This window comes from Engraulis encrasicolus, chromosome 16 (genome assembly GCF_034702125.1).
Source record: "Engraulis encrasicolus isolate BLACKSEA-1 chromosome 16, IST_EnEncr_1.0, whole genome shotgun sequence".
In the NCBI taxonomy this organism is placed as follows: Eukaryota; Metazoa; Chordata; class Actinopteri; order Clupeiformes; family Engraulidae; genus Engraulis; species Engraulis encrasicolus.
The window spans coordinates 50,423,616-50,445,471 of NC_085872.1; the positions used below are offsets into that span (position 1 = coordinate 50,423,616).

Below are 21,856 nucleotides of genomic sequence, written 5' to 3' on the forward strand. Positions count from 1 at the left end.
AGTCAAGGATAATGTCAAGAACATCCATTGCCAGTTTGACACAACAGAGATGTACCATCATGAAGCTGAGAACCTGTTGAAAAGGTTTGAATCTGCAAGAACTATTCCAGGTACTCAAAAACTACACAGCTTCTGCCCATTGTCAATGGACACAGTGGAAGTTAGGCCATTTTCAGCATTCAGAGAAGGCAGAGTTGAAAGAGTGAGCTCAGTAAAGGAATGTGTTACATTTTCAAGCATCAAAGGGTATGTTGTAGCTGTATATGATGGCAACTGGTGGCTAGCATGTGCTGAGGAATGTATGCCGAGCACTGGAGAGGTGAAACTGAACTTCCTGCATCCTCATGGGCCATCTCCATCCTTCACTTTTCCCTTCAGACCAGATAGACTTGTCATGGATCATCAGGATGTTCTTCTGGTAGTGGAACCTGTAACTGCAACGGGACGTACTTATACATTATCTCCAAAGACACAGCTGCTGCTTCAAATGCACTGGTAGAGTACAAAATGAGAGTGTAGCCATTGATTATCTCTTTAAAGTACGGTAAAGGGAAGATGGCACAGGTACACAGAGAACATTCACATATCATCATTTGGTGTGTATAAATGGACATCTGCCTTAGTTTCTGAAACCTGGGACCATGGACACTGACCATTTTTGTTTTGTTTTTGTTTTGTCATGTGATGCTACTATGGTATTACCATATTATTAGTAAGTGGTCTGTATGACGCCATATTTGTGAGTCAAATTCTCTCTGAAATGAATAACAAACCGAACACCAGCATTTTAGGTGCTGCTCATGACATTGCCGGCTACGTTTGGACAAGGAACTGGCCATTTTAAAATATAAGTTTTTTAGATATTCAATTTTTAATTTTTCAATTTATCATAATTCATATTCTGAGAGTAGTTGTATTCCAAGGTGATTGTGTAATATGTAGAGCCAGAAAAGAGCTTTCAAACAACACCACAGGCATCTTTTTGTGACTAACACTGACTGATATATTCAAGGCTGAATGTATAGTGTCCTACCCTCACATGTGAACCTTTCCTAGTCTGTTTCTCCCTTAATATTAGTGTCAGATTCAAACCAATGCAGTTCTGGGGTGCTACCTTGCTACTGAAAAGGCACACCAAGTATGATCGAAATCCGGGTCGGTCGGGTCCCAAAGTGTCTGATTTCACGTGAAATGACCCAAGAATATTTGAGATCAGTACAGGTCACGCAATAACCCTCACCAATTCATCAAGTATTTTGTGTGTCTCATACTGTGTGATATTCTGTTGTGATGATCTTGGGGTTTGGGAAATTGAGGATTGCCTCTGTGGAGGTGTGTGTGTGTGTGTAAGATAATTACCAGTTTCAGGTTTCTCCCCATCTTTGCTTTTCTTGCCATTCGTTCCTTCTTGACCCCGTCTTGTACAGCAGTCTACCAGTCGCACTGATAACTTCTTCAGCTGGTATCGTGACACTAGATCTGGATGAGGAGGATTCATCTCAGAGCTCAGAACAGGAGCCATGGCGGATCCATCTTGATCCTAAAACCCAGAAATGGTTGTCACAGTCATTTACTTCAGGTCATATTTTGCATTTTTTTGCCATCAGCCTGGCATTAAGAATTGGACGAGACGCTCATTCATTGATGCGCTCGTTCATCAATGCAGTTGCTTCCCAAAAACAGATTGTGAATGATCCCATTTAGGACTACATATCAAGAGTGGCGATATGCGTATCGCGAAAATGACTAAGTTATCGCAAACAAGTAAAACATTTCTGTGCAGTCCAATCACTTGCTCTCAACAAATGCGCAAGAAGCCTGCCATGACCAAGAAGCCTGCCAAGACCCTATGGTACCACCATATGATTCCATCATACGCACCACAGCCGCCAATTGAGGTTTAAAATATTGAACTAGCATGGCGGTTTTCAGGTCAGTTTTGATGTCAGTTTAACTGCACGAATACACAGGCCGCGACAAGAGCAAGGCAACGACTTAAGTAATTGACTTTGTATTGAGTCGCGCGACAAAATAAATTCTGGAGACTAGAGGCGATTCGCACGCCGAGAATGACAGTTTGAAGTTGAAATCCTGGGAATATTCTATGACTGTATAGAGGTCAGTGACCACAGCCAATGGGAATGTTTGAATGCTTTGCCTTCTGCTTGTAACAGACATACTGTAGTCAATTCAATCGCTCGTATCGCTCTTGCTGCACAGAAGCAATTCTCTGTTGCTTCAATGGCGTCGCGCTTGGTCTATTCGTGCGGTTAGGAAGGACTGAGGTAGCCCATTACCAATAAAAATAATGTAAATGAAACTGGATCAAAAGCGAGCTCATCGGTGTGCAGCTCTTCCTTGTCTTAAATTGAACTTTATGTTTTCACCCGGCAAAAAGAAAATAGATGTGCGTAAGATTTGATTGGGTTCAGTTTTGAAGTTTGAAAATGAGGAAATCAGCTGTATGAAGCGCCACTGTACCTGCTGCTGTTCAGCTTTGATGCCCGCAGATGAGATCTGCTCTGTGCAAGGATGATCAGCCCCATCTACTGGTAAAGACAAGAACAGCAGGGTGGTGAAAAAGAGGCAACATTTGAAAAGTGTCGTTCATCACAAACCCCTCTGCAATAGTGGGTACAATCTGCCGGAAATGTTTTTCACCAGATGTACATTAAAGGATAGCTCCAGCGTAAAATGAAAGTTTCACCATCAATTTCCCATGCCCCAGAGTTGTAAATATTATTTTCTGATGTTTCCCCGCTATAAACAACCTCAAAAACGCTACACACTTCATCACAAAGGTCTCGTCAATCAAACCGAGGCACAGAGAAGATCATCGGACCACACACTGGCCACTGGTGTCTCACTGGGCAATCATGGGTGAGCGGTTAGGGCGTCAGACTTGCATCCCAGAGGTTGCCGATTCGACTCCCGACCCGCCAGGTTGGTGGGAGGAGTAATCAACCAGTGCTCTCCCCCATCCTCATCCATGACTGAGGTACCCTGAGCATGGTACCGTCCCACCGCACTGCTCCCCATGGGGCGCCACTGAGGGCTGCCCCCTTGCACGGGTGAGGCATAAATGCAATTTGGTTGTGTGCAGTGTGCAGTGTTCACTTGTGTGCTGTGGAGTGCTGTGTCACAATGACAATGGGAGTTGGACTTTCCCAATGGGCTTTCACTTTCACTTCACTTTTTTTCTCTGTTGCAACTCTCTGACCCGGATGCAATCTACTCCATCAGGTGGCTAGGTAAACATGTTCCGCGTGTGTTCTTATCCCGGCTGCGGCCGTAAAATGAAAAGCTGGAACCCCGACAATTTTCACCTACTGCCACTGTCTTTGGAGTGAATAAGAAGTTGAGCATTTACAATATTGCCAATGGAAAATAGGCCTAACTCAAAGGAAAGAGTAGACTGATAGCTTCAAACAAATAAAGATGCAGGCATCGTAGGCCTATAGATTAGAACAAACAGGCAAGTGAGCAAGGAAGGGCGAAATTCGCATATGATATATTTGAATGCAAGGTTAGTAGTTCAAATTCGTGCAGTTCTGGTGTTCTATCTTGCTGACAAAAGCAGGGCTCGAGTTGAAAGGGGATCGGGACCCTCCAATGAAAATGGTCAAAAAGCATCCCCCCTCCATAGCCTACATTCACATATTGCGTTAAGAATTGCAATTTTATCAACTGTATTTTCAAAATTACCTCGGAGGAGAAACGCCCGAATCCCTAATCAGAACACATCTTACTTTTCAGAGAACCACCACCACTTTCTTCCAGGTAGTCTTCGGTCTTCACTGTTGTGTCTTCAATGTCGCATTTGATGGACATTGGTAAAAGTAACGATTCACAGTTCTCTTCTTTGAAGACCTTTGATTCTGTTGTTGACAGTGTCCCATTAGAGGAGGTAAATGATGATGACCAACCGGTTGAGTCGGTCTCAACCTTGCAATCCAAAGCACCTGAAGAAAACACAATTCCCCCGCCATCACTGACCAGACAATTGTCACAGTCCTCCTCCACTTTAATGATCCGTAGCGCGTCCTCCATGGTTAGTAAATCAGAGACGTCTTCTTTTAACGTTAATTTTAACCGTGGGTTGTTTCAAAAAGTGTGTTGTCTAGTCTACAGTAGGCTAGGTTATGCCTGCCATCCCACGCTAAACAACGCAGCCAGGCGTGTGTGAAGCCAACGACGACGTCTGCGAAAGTCTGTCTGATGAGAGCCGTGAGTTTTCAAAATAAAAGCCTCGCGTCATTGGAACAGTTGACCTCGAAACCTGTAGTCTAGTCGTGATTTCATGAAGCCAGAAATTTTGAGTAGGCCTACCCTAAAGATTTATTGCAGAAATGTCATCTATATGTCAAATGAAGGGGATTTAGCTTGGTTGCCCATTTGCATAATTAGCAGAAATATATCGTTAGGTAGGCCTAAGACTGCTTGCCTGATTGCCATAGACCTCAGAACTGTGTGTAGCCGAGCCGAATGCGCTGCTTCACCGCTAGGGCGGCGCCCGGGTATAAGACTACTATAGCCTAGGTGAATAGGCAAAAAAAAAAAAAAAAAACCTTAAATCATAGATATCACCTTTCTCAGTTCATTACTGATGATGATAGAAGAAACAAATGTAGGCCTATTGGATGTTTTTTGTATTTTGATGTTAAGATATGCAAATGAGGGCATGAATGATCAATTAGGCACTAATTTGCATAGGCCTACACACGAAATCAACTTTGTAGGCCTATGGTAAAACCAGACTTAAACGTATTTTTCTGTGGGTAAAATATGTACAAATAGAAAATAGANGTTGGGACACAAGGTAAATTGTGAATAATAACAAAATACTTCCATTTTCAAAACTTCTGATTCTTACATTAGATGGAGAACGGCACCAAGAAAACACATCAGCCATCAAAACTGACCAAAGTTGTTTCGGGGGATATTCATGAATATGTACAAACAACACGTCTCAAAAGAGTTGGGACAGGGACAATGAAAGGCAGCAAATGTCAAGGAAGACTAAAAACAAAGCAAAAGTCGTTATGTGTGTCTGTCTATCTGGTTGTCTCTGTCTACCTGATTCTCTCTACCTGTTAACTACCTTAATTACTTTCCATCATCTGCCGCTCTACTCTCCATTCTGTCTCTGCTCTGTCTGATCGTCTCCACCTGTCTCGACTCATTGTCTCTCGTTAACCTCCCAGCTGTATCCCATCTCCCTCTTGATTCCTCTGTGTATATCTAGTCCTGTCTTTGTGTTTGTCCTTGTCGGATCGTCTGCCAACCTGGCTCCTGTGTTCCTGTGTATCTCTGTCTCTCTGTTCCGGTTTGTCTGCGTTCCTGACCTCCTCTCCGTTATCCTGCACCTGATCCCGACCCATACCTGAACCCAAACCTGTTCTGCCTGACTTCCCGATCTTGACTTGGACCCGTCTGACATCCTCTGCTCGCCTGCCCCGGTAAACCTGATCTGCCTTCTGCCTTCTGCCTGTACGCTTTCCGAAATTTCCCTGAATGGTACTTCTGTCTTTTAATTTGCCTGTTGTGTGTGTGTTCCCCCCCCCAGGACTTCTGGCCCCTCCATCACCAGCTCCAAAGGACGCGTCTCTGCCACTGGGACACACACACAGGTCCCTGGGCACCCGGACTCCATCACTCGCCTTTCCCCAAAAACCTTAAAATAAAAGTATAAAACGTGACGCAACTGGGTCCTCATCTTTCCATCCGTGACAGTCATCGAGTAGAGTTGGCCTTGGCCGCTTTGTTCCGGTGAGATGAACTTTGAATGCTTCAGGATACCAAAACATTTTGAACAATTATGTTGCTCACCTTGAAGGAACAGTTTGGAGAAGGCCCATTCCTCTTACATCATGACTATGTACCTTGTACCTTTGTGCATTGGTGCACACAGACCTGAATGACAGCGTATGGTCGTTGTGGATAAACTTGACTGGCACAGAGCAGAGTCCTGAGCCTGAAAGAACACGTTTGGTATGAATTACTGAGAGCCAATCCATTAATTATTGTTTACCATTGTGTAAGCAAGTGCATACATGTAAACACATTTAGAACCACATACTTCACCATATCCATATTCTGTTTTGAGACACTCTTGAGCCTCATTATCTTCTTGGTATTCATCATTATGAACTGTGAATGGTTTATTTTTGTTGTGGAGTAAGATATGGTCCCCCCCAAAACTTTTTAAATTGTGTGGTGAGGGATGCAAATTATTGATTCATGTTATCACGATTGATAGATTATGCATAGAGTAGGCTACGGCTGTTTAGCATGAAAACCTAATTCATCCATCTACGGTACATGTCAAAACTGACCCTTGAACAGGGTCCTCAAAAGGTTTTCACTAACTCAACCCTGAAATACACATATTTTACCCACAGAAAAATAATTTGGAGTCTGTTTTACCATGCAAAGCTGATTTCGCGTGTATGCAAATTAGTGCATAATTGATTATTCATGCCCTCATTTGCATATCTTAATATCAAAATACAAAAAACATCCAATAATTTTTTTTCTTCTCTTATCATCAGTAATGAACTGAGAAAGTTTCAAGGTGATATCTATGATTTAAGTTTTTTTTGCCTATTCACCTATAGTAGTCTTACCTTAACAATATATTTATGCTAATTATGCAAATTGCCCAAAGTGCAACTTTGGGCAACCAAGCTAAATCCCCTTCATTTGACCTATAGATGACATTTCTGCAATAAAACTTTAGGGTACTCAACATTTCTGGGTTCAGTATAGGGGCCTATGNGGATCACGACTGGACTACTCAGAGAATTTAGAACACAGGGAGAAGGTTCAGTCTGATTGGTTCCCATTGTAGCCAGTTAGCTTTGCATGCATACGGCAGTTCCAATGGAGTGTCCACTAGTTGGTGTTGGTGTTTAACAATAGGCTGTATTGACCAATCGTTCAGGTGTGTAGTTTTCCAGCAGGTTAGAAGATTTCGACCTGTACTCGCTAATGATGGCGAAATGAGGCTTCCTGAACCAATGAGGCTTTCATGCAAAAAGGTTCGAGCTTTCGAAGCCTTTCACGAAGCCTCAGTTCTCACTGGCGCCATCTGGTGTGCAATGAATTGGCACCGCAGGCATTGGATTTAATTTTAACTTTTTTTTCTCGCGTCTTATTTGTATCCGTTCTGTTTCAATAAATGTGATGGTGTGTGTATGGAATTAATTACTCGTGATTGTGGGACACTAAAATCAAGGTTAACGCTGACCATGTGTTATCGTGGAAGTGAGAGAGCATTGTGTGGAGGTCGGCGCGCAACTGGGAGTGATCGGCCATAAACGCAACACAATAAGCAGCCAATTAAAATAACCAGAAAGAAATATTAGCCTACTATAATTCACATTATATGAATTAAATGTAATTCAAGGGGTACCGACAAATATCAGTTATCCACGAGGCCTTTATTCGAACTCACAATTATTAAGGTAGCACTCTGTTGCCTTCACCACTATGCCAGCGTGGCAGATGATGTCATGGTTTACTTAGTCAAGATTATTAGAAAGCTACCCTGGGAAATCAAGAACTAGTTGTATAATCATAATCATGTCGCTACTACAGGGATTTGATCTGATGATCTTGAGAACCTAGGTCGGACGCTTTAACCACTGCGCTAGCCACTTGACCTTGTACGACGCAACTGAGTTTCCTTCTTCTAGTCAACATGAATCAACTGGTAAAGACTGTTAAAACCCGCACAAAACCTATAATAAATAAAATAGGTCTGCTCTCTTATTTAGCTGTAGGCCTAGTTTAGTATTAATGATTGCTGACAGAACTGCTGTCTCGTTTATGGTTGCTTAGCGGTAGAACTAAAACAATTTCCCACCTCGTCTTCGGAAGCGTCTCACTTTGAAAAACTACTTCAAAAGGGAATTGGAGGTGCATAGATCATTTTGACATTTGGGTCAATCTACGGCATGAGCTGAATTTATTGCAGAGTGGAACCAAATCAAAGTCACTAGCCTACATATCCAGTCTCAACACACACACAACAAATCTTGAGAACTTGAGAAGTGCGCCGAGGCGCAGAAAGCTCGTTTGGGTAGCGGCGCGCAATGAAACCTCCACACGCCTCGCAAAATGTGAAGCCTCATCTGGCATTGTCACGTGATTTTTACGTTGCCGACACAAGCCTCGAAGCAAGGCTTCATATGTTACGCCCACTTTTGCTCGAAGCAGGCTTCGAAGCCCCGCTTCAAGTTCCCCATCACTAGTACTCGCTAGCATCCCGCTAATGTTTATGGGTTTGGCCTCATAAAAAAGAGCTTTTTGACCCAGTATTTAATAATCAAGTGGCGCAAACTAATTGAAACGGTACTCAAATGAGGTCTTATTATTTCTAGCTTCGAACTTGATATTAATATTTCTGGGCAAAAAAATTATAAAACATCACAAAAAATATAATAGTAGAAAACTTCATTGACACCCATTCATTTTGCACTTAGGTAGGATTAGGGTTAGCCAGTTGTGGCTAGTAGCTAGTTGCATGAGTGAACACCCCCTGCAAACCTTAACCTGACTCTTGCCTTCTGATATGCTCTCGCATCCCAACCTCACTCAGCAACTAGTCAGGGCTGCGTTTCCTAAAAACTCTTAAAGGGACACTGTGTGAGATTTTTAGTTGTTTATTTCCAGAATTCATGCTGCCCATTCACTAATGTTACCTTTTTCATGAATACTTACCACCAGCATCAAATTCTAAGTATTCATTATGACTGGAAAAATTGCGCTTTTCAAACATGAAAAGTGGACCTTCTCCATGGTCTGCCATTTTGAATTTCCAAAACTAGCCATTTTTAGTTGCAAAAATGACTGTACTTGGACCACAGCCCGTATAGAACAGCCTTGCCACTCGCTATTAAGCCCCATTGTACCAGTTTTTTGTATTAGTTTGTATTAGTTCTAGTTCGGAAACCAGAATGAATGGGACCCAATGGAGCTAGATGCTAAAAATCTATGCGTGGCTCAAAAGATCTAAAACTCAGCCGTGGGTATTTTCTATAAGCTTATATAGTCTTTCGAAAGCAACATCCGAATTACACGAGAAAAAAATCATATACTGAGATAAAGGCACCATGAGGGGTTTTGCTCCATTGATTTTGGTCTCCAGGCCACCACGTGGATAAGGGTGGAACTGCCCCTTCAGCTCTAAATCTGCCATAGAACTAATACAAACCTGCCTCGTTTCGGAAACCGGAAATACACCGTGAAATCAACCAGTGGCGTATCTGGTCTCTTACAGAATCTGTGCTTGGACCATACTAGAAAATATTTGTTTAATACTTAGTAAACTTTCATGTAAAGATCAAATTTGGCAATAGGCAGCCCAATTTCAATAAGCAGCATAGTTGCAGTACCTTTTTTGACCATTTCCTGCACAGTGTCCCTTTAAGTAGGCTAGTAGTACTTAAGTATGAGGTGCCAGCTAGACAATATCATATCACCAAATGTTTATGCATAAAATAATTGTATTGGCCTACATACCGTACGTTTTGTTCTGGTAGCCTACATGCAGGGCCGGATTAAGATGGCCTGGGGCCCCTCGGCTACAGGTTGCTGTGGGGTCCCCCGGAAGGCTAATTTTGCCACAAAATTTACGGTACATACAGTAGACAGTGTCATAATTATGAATTAGGAATCCAGGATAACATGTCTTGCCTACCAATTGTATTCAACACAACAGCTGAATTTTTCAATGTCGTGTCTTGTCACAATTATGCAATGGTTTTGGCCAATCGGGGGCCCCTGGCAGGTGGGGGCCCCTAGGCTGCAGCCATATCTAGCCTGTGCATTTATCCAGCCCTGGGTACATGCAAAAAAATGCTTGATAAAGTGCATGTGCGATGTAAAATAGTGTATTTATAAACGTTTAGTGTATTGTTTGTGTATTGTTAGTGTATACGTTTGGTATATTGCCTAGGCGGCCCCTCACACATTACATTACATTGCATTTGGCAGACGCTTTATAACATTATATTACATTACATTACATTGCATTTGGCAGACGCTTTATAACCAAAGCGACTTTCAAAAGAGGACATAATCAAGCCAACATCACAAGCAAATAAAGTGCACAGGAGATATACAGAACAACAAGTGCAGTTGCAAAGAGGGTTAGTTTTTTTTTTTTTATCATAAAGAGTAAATAACGAGTACACACACACACAAACACATACACACACACACACACACACACACACACACACACACACACACACACACACACACACACACACACACACACACACACACACACACACACACAAACTAAACTAAACTAAACTAAACTAAACTAAACTAAACATCATGTCAGGAGTCTGCCCTGGGGCAAGGCCAGTTCAAGCATTAGTCTAGTAGATTCTCTCGAAAGAGGAATGTCTTTAGTTGTTTCTTGAAGGCTGCAAGAGATGTGCTTAGTCTTGCTGCCTCTGGGAGACTGTTCCACCACTTGGGTACCACAACGGAGAACAATCTTGACTGGGAGTACCTAGAGCGACTGGATGGCAGAGCCAGGCTTATAACCAAAGGGACTTTCAAAAGAGAACATAATCAAGCCAACATCACCAGCAAATACAAAGTGCACAGGAAATACAACAAGTGCAGTTGCAAAAGGTTTTTTTTTGTTTTTTTGTTAATTAATAAAGAGTACACACACAGCACACACGCATACACACACACACACACACACCCTGAATCTAAACTAAACTAAACATCATGTCAAGACTCTGCCCTGGGGCTAGGCCAGCCCATTAGTTTAGTAGCTCCTCTCGAAAGAGGAAGGTCTTTACTTGTTTCTTGAAGGCTGCAAGAGATGTGCTTATTCTTGCTGCCTCTGATACTTAAGTACTTAGTGTAGCGGGTGGAATTGCATTCTATCACCCATTTCCCGAAATTTGCATTGATTGGAGGAGCGGGTTTGTTTGATTACGGGGCGGACTCCAACTTTTCATAATTAGACTGCAGTGAGACACGGAAGCCCTTTCGCTTCCTTCCGTTCCACCACTGACCGGGGGTTGTGTTGTTGATGTCGGGGAGGACACTCTAGCTGGTGCTTCTCGCTGTAAGCGAGTGCGTTGACTCGTACAGGTAAGGAGCATTCTTTTCGCTATAGGGCCTTGCATTTGGGAAGGGTTCTCCGATTTGCCTCTAATGTGCGCTCTCCTGTCGTGCAGTCTCTCCTGCTGTAATTGCTCGTGGCTCGGCTTGTGGCTGGAGCACTGAAGTCCTCCGAGTAGTGCGCGAAGCGTGTGCAAGGTAGGATAAGTTATCTTTTTTTTATTACGCTGACAGTAGGCCGCTTTGTTACCTGTGAATATGGGTCAAACTCTGTCTTAATTATTTTTAGCTTCTGCTACGGAGATCTTTGCGCCATCACGATTCAGATTGAGGCTACGTGCGCAGTATAACCACTCGGTATGTAGCCTATACATGATGCTGGTAATCCCTATTGTTAAAATTGCTGTATCCATCGGCCTAATTGTTATACCCCATGTTTACAGGGCGGGGAGTGACCAGCAACTAGGGTGACTCCGCGGCATCACAGGCTGCTGCTCTGTTTGGGAACATAGTCCCCTTTTTGGGTTACTGTTTCCACTGGCTCGATAGGTCGTGGGCTACTGTGATCGGGTTCTATCGACGCAGGCAGACCCCCAGCAACGCGCAATATCATCTGCTGACTACCTGCACTCGCGGCAACACCGCTGACCGCATAGGCTATTTTGTGTTTGAGTTTTGATTTGATTTATTTTGTGGTTGCATAGGTGGCAATGTGCAACACCCCTATTTTGTGATTATTTTGTGGACGTGGGGGATTCGTGAGAGGCATACCCCTCGCCTGTTTCTGCCATATTATTTCTGTTTTCTTATCAAATTTAACTGAAGACATTCTGTGTTCTTTTGTTTTTGTTTCTTTTGGTTTGGGTTGATTAATTTTGTGGGACTTGACCTGACTGGGTCTTCTGAGGTCTGTTCCTCAAATTGCAGCAGCCTAACTGCATTGGGGGGACTGGCTTCTCCAGTCCCAGTGGGTCTCTGTCTGACTGTCTGTCTGTGTGTGTGTGTGTGTGTGTGTGGTGTGTCTGTGTGTGTGTGAGCGTGTGTGTTCAGTGGTGGTTACTTAACATCTGTCTACTGTATCCCTTCAACCAGGGTGGCTGCACTCCTTCGGCGCAGTGTCTCCTCGAGCAGCATTGACATAGCAAAGTTAAGTAGAGTGGAATGCATTAGTCTGTACTGAATTGACATAGCCTATACACTGTACTCGATCCTGTGTCTCAAGCCCCTTTTCTCTCTTCTATATTTTGGACAGGTGTGGTCGGAGCGAGGCAACCGGCAGGCAGACCTTGGTGGTGGACCCCTCTTCACTTTCTTTGCTGTGCCGCACGACGGGTGTTTATCTTATTATTTTTGTGTGTTTTGTGTTTTTTTATTATTCCTTCACGAGTGGTGTATATTCTGGGACTTCCTCTTCTCTCGCTCTACTGCCCGGTAAGCCTATGCCCCACCCCCAGTTAGTTCTATAAACATTTGCACAGGCTTCTCTCCAGTGTGGCTATCAGGTTAGCATATTAGTGGAGTTGCAGCCGCCCTGGGTATTGATCCTGTGTTCGTTACAATAACCGTGAAGCAATTGTAATTATTTTTATCCATTTGTATTGTGCTCAAGCAACTGTAACCCTTCCTGTTGAGGAGCACCCTCACAGTGTGTCACGTGACTACCTGTTTGATTATTGAAAAGATAAGAAAGAGAAGAGTGAATGAAAAATTGACCTTACAGAATTAATAAAAATTGGTCTTGTTTGAACCCATGTCTCCTCCTTGAAGTGTGCACGAACCTGGGGATCTGTGAATATCTGTTGGGTAACAGGGGGTTAGTGGGTGTCCCGAGGTGACCCCCCCTCGGGTGGCGTAGTCGCAATTTGTACAATTTCCTGGCCAATACTACAATTGGCTTAATAGATGGAAAGTGTGCACGTCTTCAGTTCATAATCTTAGGGGAATGTTGAATGTTGCCTCACTCAAGGCACAATGAGAGACCACTTGATGCAGCGTGTATGTTTTTTATTCATGGATGGACTTGGCCAATTCATCATCTTCTGCCATTAGAGTCAACAAGGAATGATGTCAGCAATGTTGTTAAGAGCATGTCCCAACTTCAGGGCTATTTTTTAGGCTGTGGTGAATAAAAAGAGAGAGCCTGAAAAAGAGAGATACTTTATTGATCCTTGAGTATGTTGCATTGCTTGTAGTTAGGGATGGATGATATGCTGTAGTAGTAGCAGTCAGATGTTGATGTACGAAAAGTATGAGCTCGTTGATGTTGACATTGTTTCAAAGATAAACTGTTGATCAACTTTAATAGAATAGAATAGAAGACACAGACCTGGCACATACTGCTGCTACAAGTAAATGTTGTTGACTAAAAAGTACATACCAGCCTTTAAGGGAAATATTTGTACTGACTTTACTGAAGGTCATGCATTTCAGGTGACAGATGTCTAAGAGCCAAGAATTGTTTAGATTTTTTGCAGAAGGACCTGAGGCTGAAAAGCTGTTATGAAGCCACTCAGTCAACTAGACCACAGCTTAGAAGGTACTCAAATAATAATTTGTCTGGAGGCAAACGCGCAAGGCAGCATGATTACTCCCAGGCTAAGTAACAATAGTAATAATAATAATCTTAATAATAACAAGTTAAAATATTAAAACAAAAACCTACAGTGTCTTACAATGACATATAAGCTCAGTATGATAACATGGAAAATAAATACTTCCCACTGTTATAAACTGTATAAAGCATTAGGCCTAATTATTATAACCAAATAAAAACATTATTTATCACTGCATTCACCCTCATTTATTTTTCATAGTAATTCTCTTGTCATGCAAAATAAGGTGACTACTTTCATGGGCTTTCCTTTTGTTTTGGTTTTTGTTTTGTTTGTCTGTTCTTTGTGTTCTATTTCATATTCAATTCTTTCTGCAGATTGCTTTGTATACACTTAAAAAAAGTTCAATAAAGATAAATCGACCAAATAATTAAAGTACATACCAACTCTTAAAGGGACACTCCACCCATTTTGCATTAGGCTTTCCATTGATAGACACCCAGTCATACTTTTGAATGGTCTTTCAAAAATCTCTCAATTCCCCCTGAGATAGGAGAAATCCGCATTCATCTCTTAACACTTCCTATGTCAATGATGTAAAAATGGTCATTTTGCATCATCGACATAGGAAGTGTAAGAGAGGTGGATTTCTGTTGAGACTACAAGCCTTTTTCCCACCTTTTCAACCCCGCCCATAGGGGGTTGGACCTAATGCTCTAACAGACCTATCACAGATCAGTGTCCCAGTGCTTTTGAAATCACTGGCATTGAGGCTCCAGTAAGCAGTGTTGCCAGATTGGGCTGTTTCCCACCCAATTGGGCTGCTTGGGATGGCCGTCTGCGGGTAAAAATGGCATTTTATAGGAAAACTCGCCCAATCTTTCCCATCGACATCAATAGAATTGGGCGGGATTTAGTGCTTCCAGGCGGATTTTGAGCATTTTTTGGGCTGGAAATCATCAGCCTCATCTGGCAACACTGCCAGTAAGTCACTGGCATAGCTGGAAAGGAGCAGCTTAGTTTGCAAGACTTTATTTTGTGCACACACCCGACCAACGTTTCGGTGTTGCTACACCTTCTTCAGAGTCAAATGATAGCAAGAGAGAGACACACATTTCAGGACTTGACATTCACAGGTGATCCCACTTGGTTTGGCTAAATTGGTCTCATCTCATTGCAGGTAATTGACCCCACCCCCCAACACCAGGACAAGATTGTAGACAATTACACAGAGAGGCTTTGTTGAAAGGCATTTTGGATTCATACTCTAAATTCAGTGGAGCCTCAGGGCATAAATGAGGAACACAATATGTCTTGCTCTCTGTAACAAATTGTTCCAGCATCGCGGCTGTGGTCTTCTAATAATTGTAGCTGTGGTTTTATTGACAATGTTCTTTGTGTATTGTTTTTTTCACTTTTTGTTTTTGTTTTGGGAAGTTGGCAAGCTGTCTAATTGTCTACAATCTTGTCCTGGTGTTGGGGGGTGGGGTCAATTACCTGCAATGAGATCAGACCAATTTAGCCAAACCAAGTAGGATCACCTGTGAATGTCAAGTCTTGAAATGTGTGTCTCTCTTTTGCTATCATTTGACTCTGAAGAAGGTGTAGCAACACAGAAACGTTGGTCGCGTGTGTGCACAAAATAAAGTCTTGAAAACTAAGCTGCAGTGTGCTCCAGCTTCTCCTTTCCAGTGATGTCTGTCCCACTGTGATGCACCTGCAAGCAGGGTTGCCAGATGAGGCTGATTTCCAGCCCAAAAAATGCTCAAAACCAGCCTAGAAGCTCAAAATCCCGCCCAATTCTATTGATTTCTATGGCTAAAATTGGGCGGGTGTTTCTGCTAAATGCCATTTTTACCCGCACACGACCATCCTAAGCAGCCCAATTGGCGGGAAACAGCCCAATCTGGCAACACTGCCTGCAAGCTGAGGGAGGGATGATGCATAGAGTCCCAAATAACTGGGTGTGGCCTGTGGAACTTGAGCATTGCAGTGCATTATGGGGATTGTTGTCACAAATCCACAAGCACTAAAAAGTCATTTTCTGCCTTTTCTTGGCCAAGAAGGCACCAAATTAGAAATGTATGTTACTATTCTACTATACATATGACCCACTTTCAGTAACATATTCATGTCTCCACCGGTGGAATGCCCCTTTAAGGGTAATATTTATGACTTTTTTTTTAAAGGTCAGGTATTTCAGGGAGTTTTTGGAGGTTTAGGTTATAATCCCACCCTGACATCTCACTGCACACTGTGTAGTGCACAGACTGAACAAAACGTTTCGAGGAAATATCACTGCACGTGTTAAGCAGCGTCATTTGAGGACAGAGCCATGTGTATGCATAGTTATCTCCTACAATAAATCTAGACTGCCAGGCATTTTTTACCATAACAAGCAACAAGACATTTCAAAAATGTGGTGTCATTTGAGGATAGCAACAACACATTTTTTAAAAATGTGCTGTCATTTGAGGACTGCACAGCACGTGTTGAGCATTGACATTCGAGGACAGAGCCATGTGTATGTATGCAGAGTTATCCCTTATGATGTAATGCTAGACTGCCAGGCATCTTTTACCACAAGCAACAAGACATTTCAAAGATGTCCTGTCTTTACCAGTTAGGCATCCGATCCGAGTATCCCCCCAGTAACCCTTCAAAAAGCAATGTAGCCATGGCCCTCAATACGGAATATTGGTTCTATGCGATTGCCGCAATGGCAGACAAGGTGCCTAGTACCAAATGTCTTGGGGACACCAGTAATAGTAAAACCCCACCAAAATAAACTTTGCATTACCAGTCAGTACATACTCAGTACATATGTAGGCACTAAATCAAATGTACAATGTTTAAAGATGCCAATTTCTGGATGCACAAAAAGGAAATGGGGAGAAGGAAGTGTCTGCCCAGGGCACCAACTTGACTAGAATGGGCCCTGAATGGAGATACTTGATCAAATGCCTCACCTGACAGTCAGTATTTTGTTTTGGTAATTACCTCTAATTTCTACCCATTGATTGTCATATTTTTCACAACAGTGTGCAAGATGGATGCACAGTGAGTGTTGCTTCAAAGTGAACAGGTTTATGGTCACAGAAGTCTGCCTTGGAATTGCATTGTGTTGTGCTGTTGCCTTTGTGTTTTTGGAGCAGTGTATTTTATCTTTTATATCAGAATGGGTAAACACTGTTCTGGTGAAAGGACTGGTGCACTGTGCACATTGTATGCAGTTGCATTTCTGTTCATTTGTAAAACTGTGCTCTGGCAATAACAATCAGAGAGTGAAAACTAGTTGTTGGTGACTTACAGGTTTTTCACCCTTCAGCGTATTCATCCTATTACAAATAACTTGCTGAAGTTGACAAACAACGTACTCTACTGTACCGTTTTTGAAAACCCATTAACTTTCTGGATGTGCAGTACCATGCACCTAGTCAGAAAAGGGCACAGCTAAAACACAGAGGAATTAAAGCACTGATATTAACTTAATCTGTTGCAATACACCAGTATTGTTATAACTAAATCCACAAACCAAACATCCATCATCACCACCTCCCGCCCGACAGGTGTGGTCATACCTTCAACACCTGTACGGCACATGATAAAGAGGTGTGGTCACACCTGTAAAACCTGTACGGCACATGATAAAGAGGTGTGGCCATACCTTCAACACCTGTACGACACATGATAAAGAGGTGTGGCCACCCCAGACCTGTACGGCACATGATAAAGAGGTGTGGCCACCCCAGACCTGTACGGCACATGATAAAGAGGTGTGGCCATACCTTCAACACCTGTACGACACATGATAAAGAGGTGTGGCCACCCCAGACCTGTACGGCACATGATAAATAAGTGTGGCCACCCCAGACCTGTACGGCACATGATAAAGAGGTGTGGTCACACCTGTAAAACCTGTACGGCACATGATAAACAAGAGAAGACATACTTGCTGTGACTATTCCTGTCTCTGCTTTCAGCCACAGAACTGCCGTTCTGAAGTTCTAAGAAGAAGCGTGTTCATGTGAGTATTTGATTTTTGTCTTGAAAGTTTTTTTTTTCTCTTTTAAAATTTGAGCTGTTACATCTGTAAAAAAAATTATACTCATTTTTTCTTTCTTTCATTCATGCTATTAGAGCTAATTTATAACAGGGGTTGTGGTCTACAGGGTTAAAGTAGTTTACTATTGATGTGAACTTGAAGTAGGCTATATAGAATAATTGGCAATTTGCAGCTGGCAGCTGTAGCCTTATAGTTATGGAGCAGATCTACAGATCATTATGTTGCAGGTTCAAATCCCACCTGAAACAGGTGAAAACTTCTTGTTCACGAATTGTGTATGGTTGTAAGCATGGGTGAGGAGCATTTTATCTGGCCCCTAATATAATTTGAATATTTTACAAGAAATATGACAATCTTAGAAATTACATTTGCTGAACAATTATATTTTTAGGTTATCTATTGAAGGTGAGGTCTGTTGTAGAGGTAGACGCCTTTAAGACCCGTATGTGATAAACAGGTGTGTGGTTATGTACCTGCCCGCTGTGACTATTCCTCCCTCTGCTTATTTTCAGCCACAGAAAGACTGCCGTTCTGAATTTCTGAGAAGCCGCGTGTCTACGTGAGTTTTTGACTTTGGTCTTGAAAGTTGTTTTTTTCTTCTAAAATTTGAGTTCTGATTTTCTTGTTGTTATGTTATTAAGAGTTATCGTAATGTTTAATTATAATTGCTTGATTTACTCCTTTGGAGAAGCAAAATCAATTCTTTCATTTCTGCTGTCTCTTAGCAAAAAGTAGCATACGTTCATTGTTTTAAATATAATTAAGTATAATAGTGCCCTGGTATAATAAGACCATGCACCTTCAGTGTACTAGAAGGTATCTAATGTAATATTTCTTAGGAGTAAATTGGAACATTTAATGTTGTTTATATATAAACGTAGTTCTGGAGGAAGTCCGAGAGTGATTGACAGCTGTCATTACTTGCTCCCGCCTTCGCGCATATTTAAATCCCTCCTTCCCTCTTTCGCCTGTCATGCGCGAAGGCTTTCCGAATTTTATTGTACACGGCAGCGAGAGAAGCAGCATGGAATTCGAGCTCAATTATTGCGCCATCAAACAACATCGAAGAATCTCACTCCAGACCCACGTGTGGCTTCTGGACCACAACCATTCAAGAAGACCGCCAGATTTTACTACCCAAGCCCTGCCAGGCCAGTCACCGCTCCTCTCGGCGTCCTCACACTCTTCTCCCGCTCCACCTCGAGGCCCTACTCACCACTGACTGCAGCCCCGGAAATCGTCATCACGCGAGCCATGGCGCCATACCCGACCCTCGCAAAGCTTCAGACAATCGATGCCCTCTGATCGAGCCCAAGACATCCTGCCATTCAACCGACGCACGCCGCGCACGCACGTCAAGCGATGCAACACTGCCTGGAAGCTGCAGCCACACCCACCCGCCACCTAAGCGCCCAACGCCTGCCTCACTAGCAGCAGACCCCGAGGCTCAGGCCTCTTCATACTTCGCTTCCATTAGCCGTCCAGCATTCACCTTGCTATCACCGACAGCCTCGAAGACAGTAGCCTAAAGTAAAGCCGACAGTCCGCCGACTCATCCCTCCCCCTGGTAGCCCCTACTTTTACAGGCTTAGATTTATTCTGGACTTAAATACTAGCGCTGCTACCTTCGGACCATAACCTAGCTGAAGCCACTTAAGCGACCGAGCTAAAGTCTCCAGTGCTTCCACTCTACGGTATTTGTTTAACAAGCCACGCAGAATTCAACATGCGTCAGATAGCAGGCGGCTCCGGTAGCGACCGCGTAGGTTATTCGAACAGTTTCGCAGATCTCAGTTCCTGGCCCTCTCTCATATACTCGTCGCAACTCCATGCCTCCCTCGAGGACAGCCTGCTCATACATTCCCATGCGCTTTCAGGGCCAGCGCCAATGACATTTTATTTTCTACCCATTATTCACTCTCCTCAATCCATACTATCGAAGCCACCTCAACTGGACGACGCACACCCCCTGCCCGTTTTCTCCACGGGCCAACACTGCTATAGCGTCATCGTGCAACTGCCTTCAGACCCGCCGTGTCGGTGGCGACCGCGTCGCTACACCCCTCCCCCTCTTTCCTCCCCACCCTATCCCCCATCCAGTTGGCAACTGTCAACTGCTCCCTCTTTCCCTCCCCATCACACGTCCGACATGGGTCCGCTCCTGCTGGAGCGCCACCGGGTTCCATGTGCCCGGACCAAACATGCGTCAGATCGCAGGCGGCTCCCTTAGCGACCGCGTCGCTACTCCCCCTCCCCCTCATCCCTCCCCCCTCCACCTCCCCCGGCCGAGGCAGCCCTCGGTCGTCTCCCTCCGGTTGGCCCCGCGCCAGCTGCTCCCTCCCCACCCAACTTTCCCTCAACCTCCCCGGAGTGCTCGTGCCGGATCTACGCGCGTCCGCAAGACGCGACTCAGCAGCGGGTTATCTCCAGGCGGCTCCGCATCGACAGCTCGATGCATAGGAGTGCCCGTGCCTGGTGCCCGCATCCACCACCATTCATATCACAGGCAGTTTCGCATACAGCGCCGCGTGCGCACGGAGGCTACTTGAGCCGCCGCTCGGACCGAATATGACTTCACAGCTAGTCCTCACCAACCTCACCGCTATTGCGCTCGTAACGACTCGCCACCCCCAGACTACTCAATGCTGCAGTGGTTTACATTCTCAGTACCTAATTTGTTTCACCCCTTTTTGCTATCGGCACGTTAAGGAGTCACATTACAGATTAAGCGGGTAAACGCTCAGCCGTTAACATATGCCTCACGTAATTCATAGGGTATTCGTAAGAGCCGTTGGTAGTCTGCGCATTATAGCATCACAGACACATCATGGTTTTAAAGCCTGACATTTGGTTTCGCCATGCAAACTGAGCTTCGGCTGTATCCGTCTTATATTCTGTGGTTCACATTCGTCACCCCACAGATATTTCGGCTCACTGCACTCTCCCTCGGCTAGACATGTTGCGGAAGCACGTATGAACCCTTTTTGGGCCCTGCGCCACAGCTCAGGCCATTGTTTCCCAGACTGCGCCGAAAGCGTATCCAAGCGCAACGGTTCCCCGCAGCGCCGAACCCGAACCACATCATTTTGCTATTCAAACATTTACCCGCTGTTACGCCACCCAACCAAATCGACTTTCAAAAGAGCATCCTTCATCCATTGATTCGCTAATTCATTCATTCTGAATTCTCTCCCTCAAAGAATCTCCTGGCGCAATTCAAGAGGTTGCCGCATTCGCATTTATTTAGAACAAACATAGGATTGTCGTCTGTCTGCCCGGGCCAATTGCACAGCGTGTCTCCAGGTCACATCATAGGAAACAACGGTCGATTGTCTATCAGCCCTGCAATGCGCTCGTCCGCCGTTTGGCTCATTCACAACTCCTCAGGCGCATGTAGCTAATGCCTGCCTTTCCGAGATTATCCTTGACTACCTTTGCACCAGTTGGACCGCCACTGTTGCTGCGTTTATTTGCAGATGCTCTGTTCGCGCATTATTCATACAAGTTGCTGCTTTACTTTCTGTTCGTCTCGTTATTGTGGCACGCTTCGGATTGCCATCCATTTGATAGGGCCACTAGCTCTTCTTTAGGTCACCTCGCTGGGAACCCTGGACAATTAGTCCATCACCCACCCAAGGCACTCGCCATCTGGTATAGCTCATTCACAACTCCTCATGATAACGTAACTATTACCTGAATTCTGAGATTATCAGTAGCCACCTCCGAATGGACAACCACTGTGCCTCGAACAGCCCCGGCCACGCGCATGGATATTTCGATTGCCAGCACCATGGACAGCGCTGTAGCCACAGCTTCGCTGAATACACTGCACACACGCACGCCCAACTAGGCCTGTGTGTCTGTCTTAAACGTTTTCTTTTAGTAGCCTAACCCCGTATCCCTTTCCGACACTAGAATCGGCTCCATGTCCAGCGACATTGGCCGATGAGCCTGCCTCCATTTTCTGTTTTCGCCACCCATCATTTTCAGACACCAGAGTCGGGTCCATGCCCAACGGCCGACGGCCCATTTCTGTTTTACTCCTCACCCTCGCAGTTTTACCATCAGATCTCGTCACCCATCTGCTATTGTCTAACGGGTTCGCATACCCTCATAGATGTTTACCAGGGAAGCGGCACGC

General features: G+C 44.1%; 1 protein-coding gene and 1 long non-coding RNA gene across 5 annotated transcripts in view; one reads left to right on the top strand and one right to left on the bottom strand.

The window, feature by feature from the left end:
- The window catches only part of LOC134465893 (zinc finger protein 345-like), a 43,745-nt gene extending 39,562 nt beyond the window's left edge, over window positions 1-4,183 (bottom strand). For 3 of the 4 annotated variants that reach the window (XM_063219782.1, XM_063219784.1, XM_063219785.1), the window contains exons 1-3: window positions 3,750-4,183; window positions 2,482-2,549; window positions 1,360-1,540 (exon numbers count right to left, since the gene is read on the bottom strand). In XM_063219782.1, the coding sequence (XP_063075852.1) occupies window positions 1,360-1,540; window positions 2,482-2,549; window positions 3,750-4,050 (550 nt within the window). In that variant the 5' untranslated portion in view covers window positions 4,051-4,183. The remainder of the gene's footprint in view (window positions 1-1,359; window positions 1,541-2,481; window positions 2,550-3,749) is intronic. The other variant, XM_063219783.1, reaches the window with a different exon arrangement.
- A 6,832-nt stretch (window positions 4,184-11,015) lies between these two features.
- On the top strand, window positions 11,016-12,118 carry LOC134465898 (uncharacterized). Its single transcript, XR_010038217.1, has 4 exons — window positions 11,016-11,127; window positions 11,214-11,295; window positions 11,387-11,454; window positions 11,541-12,118. It is a non-coding gene; the product is annotated as an uncharacterized LOC134465898 (long non-coding RNA).
- Window positions 12,119-21,856: the final 9,738 nt, after the last annotated feature.